The 16,521-nt window shown below is 39.3% G+C and overlaps 1 protein-coding gene across 4 annotated transcripts in view; it reads right to left on the bottom strand.

Annotated features, from left to right (window-relative positions):
• rnf220a (ring finger protein 220a) overlaps positions 1 to 16,521 on the bottom strand; it is a 508,473-nt gene that overhangs the window by 26,686 nt on the left and 465,266 nt on the right. For 2 of the 4 annotated variants that reach the window (XM_060830505.1, XM_060830502.1), the window contains exons 13-14: positions 15,272 to 15,380; positions 13,865 to 13,893 (exon numbers count right to left, since the gene is read on the bottom strand). In XM_060830505.1, the coding sequence (XP_060686488.1) occupies positions 13,865 to 13,893; positions 15,272 to 15,380 (138 nt within the window). The remainder of the gene's footprint in view (positions 1 to 13,864; positions 13,894 to 15,271; positions 15,381 to 16,521) is intronic. The other 2 variants (XM_060830506.1, XM_060830503.1) reach the window with 1 other exon arrangement.

The raw sequence follows: 16,521 nt of genomic DNA, 5'->3' as shown, positions 1-16,521 counted from the left end.
AAAAGCAAATTACTGTGGATGCTGGAATCTGAAACCAAAAGAGAAAATGCTGGAAAAAGCAGGCTTTGACAAAGGGTCAGTTAGACTCGAAACATCAGCTCTTTTCTCTCCTTTCAGATGCTGCCAGACCTACTGAGATTTTCCAGCATGTTCTCTTTTGGTTTGCTATACTTTCTAACGCATTTGGTAAAATTAGGTGAGAAACAAACACTTAACATTCAAACCATGTTCTCAGTTATGAATGAGTTTAAGTGAAACTACTGTATGGAAACTACTGTGTGGGTTTGATATACTGGGATCTATGACACAGCATTTTGCACTTGTTAGTTTTAAAGTAAGGTGCAATTGACAATTTGCAACTTCACGGCAATTGTGAAGTCACTTATAATATCATTTTTTTTTAACATCCCACTGTTTTTCCAGACTCTTTCCAAGTAGGCATTCAATCAGAAAGATAAGTCAACCAGTATGAACATACAGGATCACAGCAGAACTGGGACAACTGGCCCCTTCAGCCTACTCCTTCACTCGATAAAACTATAGCTGATTTGACTGCTCCACACTTCTGCCTACTCCTATAATTTTTCAGCCTTTTCTTTCTCAAAAATCTACCTTCCTCAGACTTAAAAATAATGAAACACTACATTTCCACACATTTTGAGGAAGACTGTTCCAAAGACTCATAACTCTCAAAGAACAAAAATGTCACTTCATCTTGGTTTTAAATTGGGTGACTGCTAACTTCGAAGCAGTGACCAACAGTCGTTGCCAAACAAATTAGTACACGCATTAACACTGATCTGACAAGTGGAAGACTTATACCAACAACCTGTGAGTGAGAAGAAGTCAGTCAATTGAAACGCACTTCTTATGTGATCATAGTCACTGCCTCTTACTGAACTTTCATTCTGTTCCTACTGTAATGCCCTTCCAAACATTTTTCACGTTAAGTCTCACCAAGTTTTCCCTTCATTAACGATGGAACTTTCAGTGATTTAACTTTAATATTATTTTGTTCTCACCTCCTGGTGTGGTCTTAAATAGAATTCCACGTCCAACAAAATTATATATTCAAACTTCTCTAATTTATTGCATAGCTCATAAGGAATCAAGTTTGTGGCTCTTTGCTCCTTCTCTTAGCGTAAACATTTATATGCTATGCTAACCGGAACAGTGCATAATACCCTAATTGGGGGCTATACAATGAAGTATAAATCCCTCACACAATTTCAAAAAATTCATGAACAGGAATTGTTGGGAAAACTGAAGGGTCACTGGACCTGAAATGTTAACTGTGATTTCTCGCCACAGATGCTTCGAGACTTGCTGAGATTTCCCAGCAATTTCTGTCTTTATTTCTGATTTCCAGCATCTGCAATTTTTTTGTATCAAAAGATTCATACTTTACAATTCTGGATAAATATCTTGACAATCTATTCTTTTTAACTGTTTCACTACAGTGCTTACATTGAAATGTGACAACCTAATTTCTCTTCTGCTAATTTAGTTCATCCATTGTGTTTGTATAGTATTTATTCATATGGCTACTATGGAGTAAATTATTGTGATTTTTTTTCTCTTTTGTTGCAAAAATTATCTAAAATATCCTGAGTTCTTACTCTAAATTATATCTATTGAGCTCCTTACTTTTGTACCATTAGCAAGTTTAAACTGATTTTTGATACCTAAATTGTTAATATGCATAGTAGAGTGACTTGCAGGACCTCATGCTCTATTCTCAAATCTTAAATGTTCTCATCTCATGAAAATTACCTGCTTTCTATTCATTAATAACTAGATTCAGATTGAATCCTGTTTCACCTTTGATTATGGAGGTCATGACATTGAATGATGTTAACCTGGGTCCAAGAATAGATGTTTGGGAGATGCCAGTGATAACAGTACAGGAACCATTGCTGAAGATATGCTGGCCACAAATGGATATAGTGGAACCAAGGTAGGGCACTGCCACTCAAGACGTACAACAATGGAGAGGCAGTAGAGGAGGATGTTATGCTCATTCAATAAAGGTTACAGAGAAGAAATAAAAAATGTGGGTTATTGCACCTTAGTCAAAGAGGTTGTCATTCAAGAGTTTAAATTAGAACTACTTCATTACAGTGCCTGGTCCAGAAACCTGATTGGAAAATTTCAAACATGGGGGCATGCATTTTATGCGAGAGGGGACAAGTTCAAAGGAGATGTGAGGGGCAAGTTTTTTTTACACACAGAGAATGGTAGGAGTCTGGAATGTGCTATCAGGGATGGTGGTGTAAGCAGAAATAATGGGGTATTTAAGAAACGTTTAGGTAAACACATGAATATGCAAGGAATGACAGGATATTGAACAAGGTAAAAACTATGACTGCAGATGCTGGAAACCAGATTCTGGATTAGTACTTGCTGGAAGAGCACAGCAGTTCAGGCAGCATCTGAGGAGCAATAAAATCGACGTTTCGGGCAAAAGCCCTTCATCAAGAATAAAAGCAGAGCACCTGAAGGGTGGAGAGATAAGTGAGAGGAGGGTGGGGTTGGGGATTCTTGTAGAGAGAGGAGGTAAGCTTCTTCAAGGCAGGCATCCTTGCAAGAGGATTCGCAGTAGGGTTAAAATCAACTAGGTAAAAACAATGACTGCAGATGCTGGAAACCAGATTCTGGATTAGTGGTGCTGGAAGAGCACAGCAGTTCAGACAGCATCCGAGAAGCAGTAAAATTGACATTTCGGGCAAAGCTGCTGTGCTCTTCCAGCACCACTAATCCAGAATCTGGTTTCCAGTATTTGCAGTCATTGTTTTTACCTAATTGATTTTAACCCTACTGCGAATCCTCTTGCAAGGATGCCTGCCTTGAAGAAGTTTTCCTCCTCTCTCTACAAGAATCTCAGGGAGTCCCTCTCCCCATCCCCACCCTCCTCTCACTTATCTCTCCACCCTTCAGGCTTTCTGCCTTTATTCCTGATGAAGGGCTTTTGCCCGAAACGTCAATTTTACTGCCCCTCGGGTACTACCTGAACTGCTGTGTTCTTCCAGCACCGCTAATCCAGGATATGGAACAAGGTCAGGCAGAAGGGATTAGTTTAATTCGGCATCATGTTCAGTACAACATCGTGGGCCGAAGAACCTGTTCTTCTGCTAAACTGTTCTATGTAATTGTGAAAAAGATTGCTGAGGATTTGGAATGCAATAACACAGACTGTCTTTGCTCCCCACTTTAACATTAACCCTTTACCTTTGCTATAAATTCTATTACCCTCCTTGGCCAGTGTCTTGGACTAAATCAGACTGTTTGCTGATCAGTATCCAGTTCAATACTGGGCTGAACTTACAGGACTATAGTTTGCTAATCACAACGACTACATGTGCCTCGCTCTGTAATTTAGTTAATCTCCTGCCAAAACCTCTCTTTTAGCTTTGATCTCGCCAGTGTTCTGTCCAGGCTTTCATCCTCTATCCTCCATAAACTTCAACTCATCATGTTATGCAACAAGTGGTATGTGCCCCTCACTAATTTATGCTAGATTCCAAAATGAAAAATTCTCAAACTTAAAATGTTATGTTTCAGTTCCTACATCACTGATACTTTTATTTCTTTGTAACTTACTTCAGTCTGATGACACAGTGGATGTCTTCCCAATGACGTACATAATAATTACAGGGCAGAAGGGGGCCATTTGGCCTATCTGGCCGACATCTGTTCGAATGTCTTGTCCAGCTCTATTATCTCATGATAATCTCCTGCTTTTGCTTCATATCTTCTGACACCATTACTATTCAAAACAAAATCATTCAATGCCCTCCTAAATATTTCAAATGAACCTGCCTCAACATTTCTAGGTAGTGCATTAAATACCCTAACAAATTGCTGTGTAATTTTTTTTTCTCACATCATCCTGGTTTCATTTGCACCTCACTTTAAATCTATTCCCAGTCTCCATTCCTCTGACTCAAAAATCTATGCATCACCCCTCCCCACATCCTTCATTCCACTGCTAGTTAGAGTACTTTAGGTGCCCAAATTCACCTCTCTGGAATTTCTTTACTGAAATTTTTCACACTTCTCTCTTACTTTACAACCTTCCTTAAAATCCACCTCTTGATCAAGCTTTTGGTTACCCTTCCTAACATATCCTTATGTCCTGCATCCATTTTTTTGTTTATCCTGTGTAAAATACTTGGGAAATTTTTATTCTTTCCTGTTAGTTATAGACTATTTAGTTTGCAAATTTGTTTTTTTTTCCCCTATATTGTTATCTTGTAGGTTCAACATTATTGTTTAGAAGTGTTCTACTTCTCTTAGAGTAATAAGCTTTGGTGAAATAACCCAGTTACATTTTTCCTCAATCATTCCTCATCCCTTTCAAATTTGTTTAAAGACAGTTCTGATGCTTCTCAGTGCTGGCTGCCAAATAAACCAAAATTTAATCATGATGTGATTACTGGTTCCCCAAGGCTTCACTACTACTATATTGTGCATGTGGAGGAACTTGACCTTAACAAAGATTGTTTCTATTGGGTTTCATAACATGTTGGGAAAGCATTCTCTGCTTCTGGATTACCACAATGGACCAAGTTCATTAACTGATTCTGCCACACTTCCATTTGGGCATTCACAATTAATTGTGAACTGATTGAAAGCAAGCATTATTACAACTGATTTCTCTGTCCAAGCATAGATCATAAAATGAAATACAGGTAATCTTTTTGTCCAACTCACCCGGCTTTGGAAATCTATGGCTCCCCCAATCTGTCTCTTGACTGCTAAGTTTATGCCTTTCTTCCTCTAATAAAAGCCCATTCCTTTTATTCACAACATTTCTAATGAAGAATTACTTCCGGAGATTACTGTTGACTTCTTTTTATTAGTTTGTACCCATGATTTCTTGTCCTTTAATTGAAATATTATTGCTCCTGATTAGTTTTCTATTCTACTTTGTATTTTGTAATGCTTCTGTGGTATCTTTTCAATCAACTATATTCAAAGCTGAAGTGTCCAAAAGACTTATAGAATCATAGAGATGTACAGCATGGAAACAGACTCTTCGGTCCAACCCTCACCTTACATCTCAGTCCTTTCATCCTTTGTATATTAGTAACAATAACGGACCATAATACTCAAGGCCCATTGCAATTTCTGGAAGAATGACTGGTACTCCAAAGATCTGACAATAAAACTCAGTATGCTGTTAGCCTGGTTGATTACCATACTACATTGATCATAACTCTTAAATGTAACAGATTGCTGGTCAGTTCAGAACTTTAAATGCACTTTCCAGCTATTCCTCTCCTGTGATATCTCATTGAATTTCATCCACTATTGTTCGAGTTACTTACAAAGTTTGCCTATGTCCATTTGTTTCCTCAACCAAGACTACTAATTATTCTTTCCTCTCCACGTTACATATGAAATTACTTTTTAAACTCAAGCTGTTTAGGTACAAAGAAACACTTGCACATCAAACTTCCAGTATAATCAGCTTGACATCAGAACACTAACTAAAACTTTCAGGGTTTTTTAAAGAATTAACTACAGATCCTTACAGTTTTAAACATATGTTCACATTCTTCCAATGTCAATGAAACAAAGAACTGTGGATGCTGGGAATCTGAAAAAAATACAAAAGTTGCTGGAGAAACTCAGCAGGTCTGGTAGTATCTGTAGAGAAAAACACAAAAGTAGTAGTAGTCAAGTTCTGAAGAAGGGTTACCAGACTTAAAACGTGAACTCTGCTTTCTCTCCACAAATGTTGCCAGATCTGTTGAGTTTTTCCAGCAAGTTCTGTTTTACCAACGTCAACTTGGGTTGCCTCATCCTCAGTAATTTAAAGAGGATTGTTCAAGTAACATATCCGCTCTCTGAAATTGTACTAACTTACATTCAATTTCAACATTCCATATTTTTGACTTTATTGACCAGAAGTTACTGCTGTAAGATTAATGAAGTTTGTTAATATTTGACTTCTTTTCTCAACTTTCATTTTGGAGATGAGTGTAATGGCTAATCCAGTGAGATTTCCTGTGCTCACTGACTGTTTCAGGATGATTACTGGTACTATAGGCTTATTTTATCGCTAAATAGCTTGGGCAAATACAAATTGCCCCTGAAGATTTATTCACTTTTAGTCTGTCAATAATTTCCATCCTGATAATGTCAAAATCAAGTTTATGTGTAGGACATCCAATAATGGATGACATACAACACATCACTTCCAAAACCCATCATTTTGATTCAATTTCAGTTTAAATTCTGCTTGCATCCTTAAGGAATCAATTCTTCACCGACCAACTTCCTATTATAATTCATGCAAATTTGACCATTCCCAGCCCTTGTTGGCAGTCTTCTAATGCTTTTGCATTTTTGACTGTGAATTTGCTCATTTGTAACAGATTTATGAATTAGCTTTATAAATATCTTCCACTGTCTTAACGAAATTTATCGGGCAACCTCCAATCTTAACCTTTTTAAGGAAAAGAGCCCAGCTTGTGTAGGTCTTCATCTTTTCCTTAAGAAGTATTAATATTTAGTGCCAATGAGAAGTAATTTCACATTGCAACAATGAGAAACTTGAAGCATGGCAATGACAGAATCATGTCCTGAACTAACATGAGAGCGGAACAGTGGGATACCCTCTCTAGCTCATTTACAAGTGCTGTCTTACACTTCTGTCCAAAAACATCATAGACTACAACTAAGTGTCACACCAATGGCATTACTATTGCTGAATCCCCCATTATAAACATCCTAGAGGTTAGCTTACACTAAAAACTTAACTGGATCAGCCATGTAAATACTGTCGCTTCAAGAAAAAGTCAGAGGCTGGTAATTCTGTAACAATTCTAGTAACTCAGCTCACAATTCCTCAGTGCCCATCTATTAGACACAAGTCTGGGGTGTGATGGAATGCTTTTCACTTGCCTGAACGAGTACTGCTGCAACAAAACTCAAGAGGCTCAACATTATCCAGGGCAAAGCAGTCCACTTGACTGGCATTCCATTTACTTTCTTAAATGCTCACTCCCTCTGCCATCAATGTACCATAGCAGTAGCATGCACCATTGTGGTTCTGTTCGCCGAGCTAGGAATTTGTGTTGCAGACGTTTCGTCTCTGTCTACGTGGCATCGTCAGTGCTTGGGAGCCTCCTGTGAAGCGCTTCTGTGATCTTTCCTCCGGCATTTATAGTGGTTTGAATTACTGTTGGGAAAGTGCTGATGAGACATCATTTTGTTTTGCTGCCATCTAAGTGGTGTATGCGTACCCACGATGCTGTTTGGGGGGACGTTCCGGGATTTCCAGAAATGGCAATATAGTTCAAGTCAGGAGGGAGTGTGGCTTAAGGGGAGCTTACAGGTGGTGATGTTCCCATGTATTTTCTACACTTGTCCGAGTGTTAGAGGTTGCTGGTTTGGAAGATGCTGCCAAAAAAGTTCAGCAAGTTGTTGTAATATATCCTGTATATGGTGCATACTACTTGTGAGAAGATTTATGGCTCGGGTGCTCGTTGTTGTGGTTCTGTTCGCCGAACTGGGAATTTGTGTCGCAGACGTTTCGTCCCCTGTCTAGGTGACATCCTCAGTGCTTGGGAGCCTCCTGTGAAGCGCTTCTGTGATGTTTCCTCCATCCTGGACCCAATATACCAACCACTGCAACAGACAGCTGGAACTGACAACTGGAAGCGGCAGATTCAAACCACTATAAATGCCGGAGGAAACATCACAGAAGCGCTTCACAGGAGGCTCCCAAGCACTGAGGATGTCACCCAGACAGGGGACGAAACGTCTGCGACACAAATTCCCAGCTCAGCGAACAGAACCACAACAACGAGCACCCGAGCCATAAATCTTCTCACAAGTAGTATGCACCATATACAGGATATATTACAACAACTTGCTGAACTTTTTTGGCAGCATCTTCCAAACCAGCAACCTCTAACACTTGGACAAGTGTAGAAAATACATGGGAACATCACCACCTGTAAGCTCCCCTTAAACCACACTCCCTCCTGACTTGAACTATATTGCCATTTCTGGAAATCCCGGAACGTCCCCCCAAACAGCATCGTGGGTACGCATACACCACTTAGATGGCAGCAAAACAAGATGATGTCTCATCAGCACTTTCCCAACAGTAATCAAGTCTGGGCAACAAATGCTAACCTAAGCCAGCAATACATACATCCATGAAAGAATAAGTTTTCAAATAAAAAACTTAAAAAGCTATTTAGAAAGAGTTTTAGATTTCCTGAACCCTTTCTAAACATGTATATTCACAGTTCAGACATTTAAATTACAAAATAAAAACTGAAAGAGTTGCGAATGCTGGAAATCGCAAAAACGATTGTTGGAAAAGCTCAGCATCTGTGGAGAGAAATCAGAATTAACATCGGATTCAGTGACCTTTTCTCAGAACTGAACACAAAACATTATCTCTGATTTCCCTCCACAGACGCTGCCAGACCTGCTGAGCATTTCCAACAATTTTTGTTTTGTTTCTGATTTCAGTTTTTATTTTGTAATTTAAATGTCTGAACTGCGAACATTGAAGTGGAGAAGAACTTGCTTCAAATAGTGCCTTTCATGTTGTCATGCTAAAGTGTGACTGTCTCCTCTTCTTGGGAAGATTATCGAGGCATTGTAGGTATTTTAAGAAAGTAATGTACCAGCAGACCTTTCCATGGATACCTTTAATGAAGATTAGTTTGTGAAGGCTGAATGAATAGAGAGCTAAGAACGTCTTGAATATTTGTTGCCAAGAATAATGCTGACAGTACTCATCATTACTAAGTAATATATTTGTTAGCAACTTCCAGCATCCTGTAATCCACAGAATCAGCATTCATAAAAATACAATGACAAGCAATCAGTTTCTACCTATCAGTTACCCAGTAAACATACCAGAAAAAGACAATGATTTTCACTGAAGTGTAAATTAATTTGAATGAAGTCACAAGGCTTAATTATTGTCCCACAGGTTCTCTGGTAATAAAATTAACTATAAGCAAAGAGTCTCTTTCCTTTAAATGTTAAGGATTGCTGAAAATCCTTCAAAATAAAACTTTCTTTTTACTTCATCTTTCTCTATCTTATTTCACTTTCTGTATCGGATTTGATTTTACACTGATTTAAATATTCTATCTTACACTCCTGCAAAATTGGGCTCGTGGATCAAGATATCTGCTTACTCCATGCCAATGTATGACAATGAAGACAGCATATTATTTTCATACTGTCTGCTTATTTAAACAACCTCTAATCAGCTAGCAAATGGATTGTGTTTTGGTTGAAAGCACCAACAGGGGTTTAATACTGTGAGTCAATTAAAAATAGCCTGCACTGCTTACGGTTAGTCAGCATCTCTTAAGAAGATGAATTGTGGGTGGAAAAACTTGCACTGGAAAAAGAGGGGAGACACAGTGGCTCAGTGGTTAGAACTGCTGCCTCACAGCAGCAGGGTTCCAGGTTTGTTTCCAGTCTCAGGCGACTATCTGTGTGAAGTTTGCACATTCTCTCTGTGTCTGCATGGCTTTCCTCCGGGTGCTCCGGTTACCTCCCACAGTCCAAAGATGTGCAGGTTGGGTGAATTGGCCATGCTAAATTGCCCATGGTGTTAGGTGCATTAGTCAGAAGGAAGTGGGTCTGGGTGGGTTACTCTTCGGAGGGGTTGGTGTGGACTGGTTGGACCGAAGGGCCTGTTTCCACACTGTAGGTAATCTAACATAATCTAGAATGGACTACAAGATTTTCAGTCACTGCACTGAAGATCTTTACCGAGGTGGTGAACAGAAAGAAGGATGCTGTTTACTTTCAGGGGGTCATCAGGTCCTCCAGAGAGAGAGTCAAAAAGTAGTGAGACCAAACAGCCATGGATATTCATACTAGAAGTCAAGCCCTGAAGGCTTAAAATGAAGTCACACAGACACAGCTACTGCCTGATCTGCTGTGCTTTTCCAGCACCATATTCATGCCTCTAATCTCCAGCATGTGCAGTCCTGACATTTGCCACAGCACAGAGGCAGCATAACTGCAGATGCCAATCCTCAAAGTAATTGAAGGGCATCAAAGCAGCATAGCAATGTATTTTGCAAGAGGCTTGGGGTGACTTAAGCACTCTGAGGAAAAGTAAGTGCCTCGATGGAACAAGGATAAAAAAAAACATCCTTCTACTCCTGCAATTCCATCAGTTTCCCTGCTGTCATCCATCAGCAAGTCAGTCCAGATTGCTGCTGTTCATTCCAATTTGAGTCAAAGCCTCTCAAGGCCATCTGAAGTCTTCACTCCTGAAAGTAATAATCTTTAACCAACCACGTTTCATCAAGTGGGTAGTACTGTTCAGCAGCAGCAAGACAGGAAAAGACACACAAAGGCGGATAATAAAGGGTAAAGTGTTTGCATTATTTGGTTTATAATGTTTCTTTTACATTGTACAAATTAGACACTGATGGCCAGTTAAATTGTGGGACTATTTATGAATTAGGGTTGATTTCCTCGTATCATAGTCAGGTGTTCGAGACAGAAAGGGGTTATTCAGATTGTCTTCTCCTTGCCTCTTCCTGTCCAAAGCTGATGGTCATAATGCTGGCAGCCAGGGTTGCACGTTCACAATGGATGGGCATGCAGTAAAACACCACACACTTTGACAACTGCTCCACAGCAAGACTTGGCACTGGATGCATTTTTTCATTACAACAATGGTGCATGTTATCATACGATTGAGCATGGCTTTCACTGAATATACAATGTGCATGTGTACATGGTTTATACGTAGCAGTCATGAGCAAAAACTAATTTTCAAGTCACCATTCTTTCACTTGTCATGGTGATGGGGAAAGCAAACCGCTGCAGAATTAAGGCATTATTACTGGTGACAGCATGCTACATGATTCGCTGCCTATGCTCATACACCAGCTGTCAATGGCACCAGTAACAATACAGCAGCCTGCAATTTCAACACTTGTGGAATGCCAACAATAATCCAAACGAAAAATATCAACCAGCAACTAATCTGTAACTAGTTGATGAGCTCTTTAAATAACACTAACATAGGATCTTTCTTGCTGCTCAATATGTGGATGAAGTTAATGAAGAGAGTTAATAAATAAAGTTAGAATATTGAGCACCATACTGGTAATACTTCATACACCTAGTTGATGCTCATTCCTCAAACTCTATCAACACGGTGTATGGCACAATTTATACATTAAGATCATATATGTGCTGCAGACAATATTTTGGAGTTCTATGGGTGCCGATGAACTAATCTAATTCTCCAAGTCTCTGTAAGCTTTCCTTAATCTGATTGGTTGAGCAGACATGCTAGTATTTTCCTTCTTGTCCAATATTCCTGATAATATGAGTGTAAAGACAACTTGAACAACACACTGGACAATAATTAGTACTCGAGCAGAGGCACAAAGCAGAAATACTGAGAACATCTATATAAGAAGCAACATATTGGCAGAAAAGACAAATCAGACTAAGTCTACATGTCAAGTACAGTGTTTTTCACCATTTATGTGCAGAAACAGCAGATTTCAAATGATGAAATGACCTTGATGTGGTAATGGATTACTGATGCCATGACAGCAGGTATCACGGCTTGTATGCAATTTATTTTTTTTTAAACTAGCAATTGCTAAAGCTTACCAGCAAAATTGAAAATACAACTCACATTTTGCTGGGCATCTAAATTTCACTGGAGTGCTGCGAACAAGGCAAATTACCAGTCTCACTCATGCATGTGAGCACAGGAAGCTGACCGTCAATACTGAAATAAATTTGAATCCATTTCTTCCAGAAATCCAGTGTCACTTATTATCAAAGGGGAAGCCTCCTCTTTAAAAAAAATCAACAATTTAAAGAGAAAAAAGGCAATGTAAAAAAATATTAAAGTGGCTTAAGAAACTGATCAAATCAGGGTGAGATTTCAAGATATGAATTTTGTTTCACACGCCACTCAGTGGTTCATTTATTGTAAGCTATTACTCTCAGTTTTGGAGTTTCAGTATTGCCACATTGCTCAATAAAACAATTGGGGCCATGTTGTTAAAATGATTCAAGTAATGAAATTTCTCTGATATGGTAAAGGATTGCAAGTTCTACAATAGTAAGTATCGTGGTTCATATGCCACCACATCACAAACATCTCTCATCAAAGTCACAAATGTTCTCCTTCGTCAAAGTGTGAATAACAAGGGACATAATTTTAAGGTGTAAGGCAGGAAGTTTAGAGGAGATTTTGAGGAAAAAAAGATTTTCACCCACAGCGTGACTGGAGTCCAGAATGCACAACCTGGGACGGTAATTGAGGTAAGTACTTGGATGAGCATTTGAAATGTCTTAACATTCAAGGCTATAGGCCAAGTGCTGGGAAGTGGAGCTAATGGAGATTTAGAGTAGTTACTTTATCAGTGCAGTCTCATTGGGGCCAATGGCCTCTTCTGTACTAGGAGAGAGTGAGGACTGCAGATGCTGGAGATCAGAGTCAAAAATGTGTCCCAAGCCTCCAACTTAGCACCGCCCTCTGGACTTGTCCATCACTCCCCCCTATCTATCACCTATAACCTATCACCTCCCTCACTTTCATCCACCTACCGCTTTCTCAGTTACCCGCCCCATCCCCCTCCCATTTATCTCTCAGCCCCGGCCCACTAGCCTCATTCCTAATGAAGGGCTTATGCCTGAAACGTCTATTCTCCTGCTCCTCGGATGCTGCCCGACCTGCTGTGCTTTCCCAGCAACACACTCCCATCATTTATGCAGTGTTTGATTCTATGAAATCACACCCTAAGTGATTGTGATAATTCCTTCCTCAACCTGTCTGCCTCCTAAGACAATGACTGACCACATCATCCACCTCCTCCGTTGCCTCAACAAGCTGAATGTGACTGCTCTCAACTGGCTCATTCTAATCCATCCAATCACAGTCAGAGAGCAACTTACATTAATTTTGCTTCTTGCTCCTGCATAACTCATGGATCAATATTTGGTCACCTCCTATTTCTCACGGAAATGCAAAATTATTCAATTACTTCACCAAAAGGCATAACATTAGTTTTCACATGTATTCTTCAGATCGGCAATAGGCAACTCAACTTAACCAAAGCTTCTCTTAATTCCTACATTGTTAATAAATGATCAAAGGTTTTATTCATTAGGTCTTGGGATGTGAACATTATTGGCTGAGTCAGCATTTATTGTCCATCACTAACTGACCTTGAGAAGGCACAGTGGTAAGGTGCGCTGTGCCAATCAATACTGCATTAAAAGCAGTTTCCTTGAATTAACTGCTGGGAAAATTGAAGCCATTGATTGTAGTCCCTCAAACCATGTTCCAGATTTACCAACTCCGTGCCTAACCCTGGCAACTGTCAGAGATTAAACAATATGTACACAACATTGGTATCACAGTCTACTCCCAATCATCAGTAAAGTAGTGGAAGAAGTCATTGATTGTGTTAACATGTAGCACTTGTTTAGCAATAATCTGCTCACTGACACTCAGTTTGGGTTCCTCCAGGGCCATTGAGTTCCTGACCTCATTACAGCCTTGGTTCAAACATGGGAAAAGGAAAGAACTCTGGAATGACTGTATTTTACAATAGGGGAGAATGCGACCCAGTATGGCATCAAGGAGCCCTGGCAAATGACGTGCACCATTTGCATCACACATGTGCTAGACAATGACCATTTTTAACAAGCAAGAATCTAACCATCTTCCTTTGACATTCAATGGCATTATTATCATTGAATCCATCACTATCAACATCTTAGGGGTACCACATTAATCAGAAATTTGAAATGAACAAGCTATATAAATGCTGTTGCTACAAAAGCAAGTCAGAAGTTAGGAATTCAGCAAAAAGTAACTCACCTCCTGTCTCCCCAGTGCCTTTCAACAATCTACAAGACACAAGCCAGGAGTGTGATGGGATATTCCACATTTGCCTGAATGGATGCAGCTCCAATAATATGCACAAAACTCAATATTAATCAGGACAAGGCTGACCGGCACACTTTCCAATTGATGACAGTGGCTATAGTATGTACCATCTACAAAATGCACTTCAGTAGCTCACTCACCCCCCTTGACAGTACCTTGCAAGTCTGCAACCTCTACCATCTAGGAGAAGCATTAGATGCTTGGAATCATCTCGACCTGCAAGTTCCCCTCTAAGCCCCAGGCTGTCCTGACTGTGAACTACATCTCCATTTCTTCAATGTCACTGGGTCAAGATCCTGGAACTCCCTTCCTAGCAGCAATCTGGATGTTTCTACATCCCAAAGACTGCAGCAGTTCTAGAAAGTACTTCACCACCACCTTCTCAAGGAGAGAGGGGGCTAAAAATATCTAGCGGTCATAATTACCTTCACTCTAAAATGCTATTTCCAAAACTGCATCCAAATTACGATTTATTGCCCACAGATGGGCAATATGCTGGCTGAGCCTGTGATACGCATATCACATGAAATATTCATGTCATCATTCGCATAAGACTGCATAGTTCTATCTTTTATATCTGCCCTTTTTTCAGTTCACTGGATGTTGTTACGCTCATTCACAACTTTACTACCTCTAGACCTAATAATTTTCAATGTACTCCTGGCTGGTCTCCCATTTTCTATCATCCAAAAGTGACATCATCCAAAACTCCGGTGCTTGTACTTCAAATCTCAGCACATCCCCTTCATCTCTCACCACTGCGGTCACAATGGCTCCTGATCAGGCAATGGTTAATTTTTCAATTCTTATCAATATTTTAAAATGGCACTTTACAGCTTCACACATTTTTCTGTCAACTCCTCCAGCTCCAAAATCCTCCAAAATAACTGGATGCCTCTAATGTTCCTGCTTCTTTCCATTCCTAATTTGAACAGTTCCACCACTGATGACCAGGCTTTCATTTACTGAAGCCTCAAACTCTAAAATATTTTCCTATACTCCATCATTTCTCACACCACTTCTGAGAGACATTCCTTGAAAGCAACCTTTTTGGTCCATCTGACCTAATATCACCTTGTATGACCTTGTGTCGTATTTTGTTTTATAACGCTACTGTGAATCTCTTCAAGGTGTTGCATTCCATTAAATATATTGTATAATATCAGTTACTGTTGGTTCCCCCAAGTACAATTTAAAATCTCTTATGGTTACCACTATCCTCAATTTCAGCTGCTACTTCCAAAATTGTATGTTAAAAGAATTAGATCCTCAGGCAAATTATGATTGTTAACAGCACAGACAGCAGGACTTCTACACTGGAGTTAAAACAATACTTACCATGCAAATAAGACATTTATACCGATCCCCACGGGATAGCTGTCGTTCCAATTCACGGATACGGGCTTTCAATGCTTCAATTGTCGTTACAGTTGCATCTTCAGATATCCTTCAGAATCAACAAAAAAAAAATCAGAATGGGGGCTTGTTAGTTAATTTTATGATTGTTTCTTTTCTAGACGTTGATGAGCCACATATCTTTTAAAGCATGCAATCTATCATAACTGGACAACAAGAAGGAGTATTAAAGTACTTAAAAAATTATTCTTAATTAGAACAAACAATAGATATCTTTGAACTCAGAACTGCTACAAAATGTTCACAGTGGATTGCCAAACTTTTCAATGTAACAGAAATATCACTGTAAACAGTACTGAGTATTTTCAAACCTTTACACAAATATTCTGCAGAATGCATCGACTCTTATGATGCAAATTTAGCTACCGCCTTTCCTCTATTTGAATCGGCAACATTAATCCTCTGCTACCTTCATCCCTTAGTTTAGGGATCTGAAATTAGCATTGCAACAAATTCAATACATGCAATAATACAAAGCAAAATTGAACAATATTTCAGACAAGATAGAGAAACACAAGTCAATAGAAGAGGTGGGGAGGAGCAAGTCGAAAGGATTGGCCAGCAAGACTGTCCTTTGATAAATTGACATTTTATTAACAAAAGCACAATTGAAAAGTCGACTACAGTTTTAAAAATACCCACTGGAAAGCACCCAAATTTAAGAGCAATCAATTAAGTCTCATCTTAGATTGCCACTCTGGTCAGTCACTAAATGCTCACTAAATAGTATAACAGCAATGAGAGGATGTCAAACTAAGAATCAAATTAAGAATAATTAAGCTATTAGCATGATCACAGAGATGTAGGTATCAGAGGAATAGAACAGAAAGCACATGAGGATAGACTCATCTGACCAGATTTGCCTCTGTACTCCAGCCAAACAAACTAAACTTGGAACATCGTAATACATATAATAAATTTCAAGAATCTGACAGCCTAAATTCTAGGATTTCTAAAAGAAGTAGCTGCAGAGATTGATTGCAGGTACGTTGGCTATGATTTCTCAAATAGGGGTTGATGGGAAGGGTGAGAGCAGTAACAAATTAAAAATACTACATATGAATGCACGAAGCATTAGACATAAGATAGATGAGCTTGAGGCTCTTTTGGAAATTGGCAGATACGATATTGTGGGGATATTGGAGACGTGGCTTCAAGTGGACAGGGTTTGG

The sequence above is a fragment of the Hemiscyllium ocellatum genome, chromosome 9 (genome assembly GCF_020745735.1).
Source record: "Hemiscyllium ocellatum isolate sHemOce1 chromosome 9, sHemOce1.pat.X.cur, whole genome shotgun sequence".
Classification (NCBI taxonomy): domain Eukaryota; kingdom Metazoa; phylum Chordata; class Chondrichthyes; order Orectolobiformes; family Hemiscylliidae; genus Hemiscyllium; species Hemiscyllium ocellatum.
This window is presented reverse-complemented; position numbering and strand designations above follow the sequence as displayed.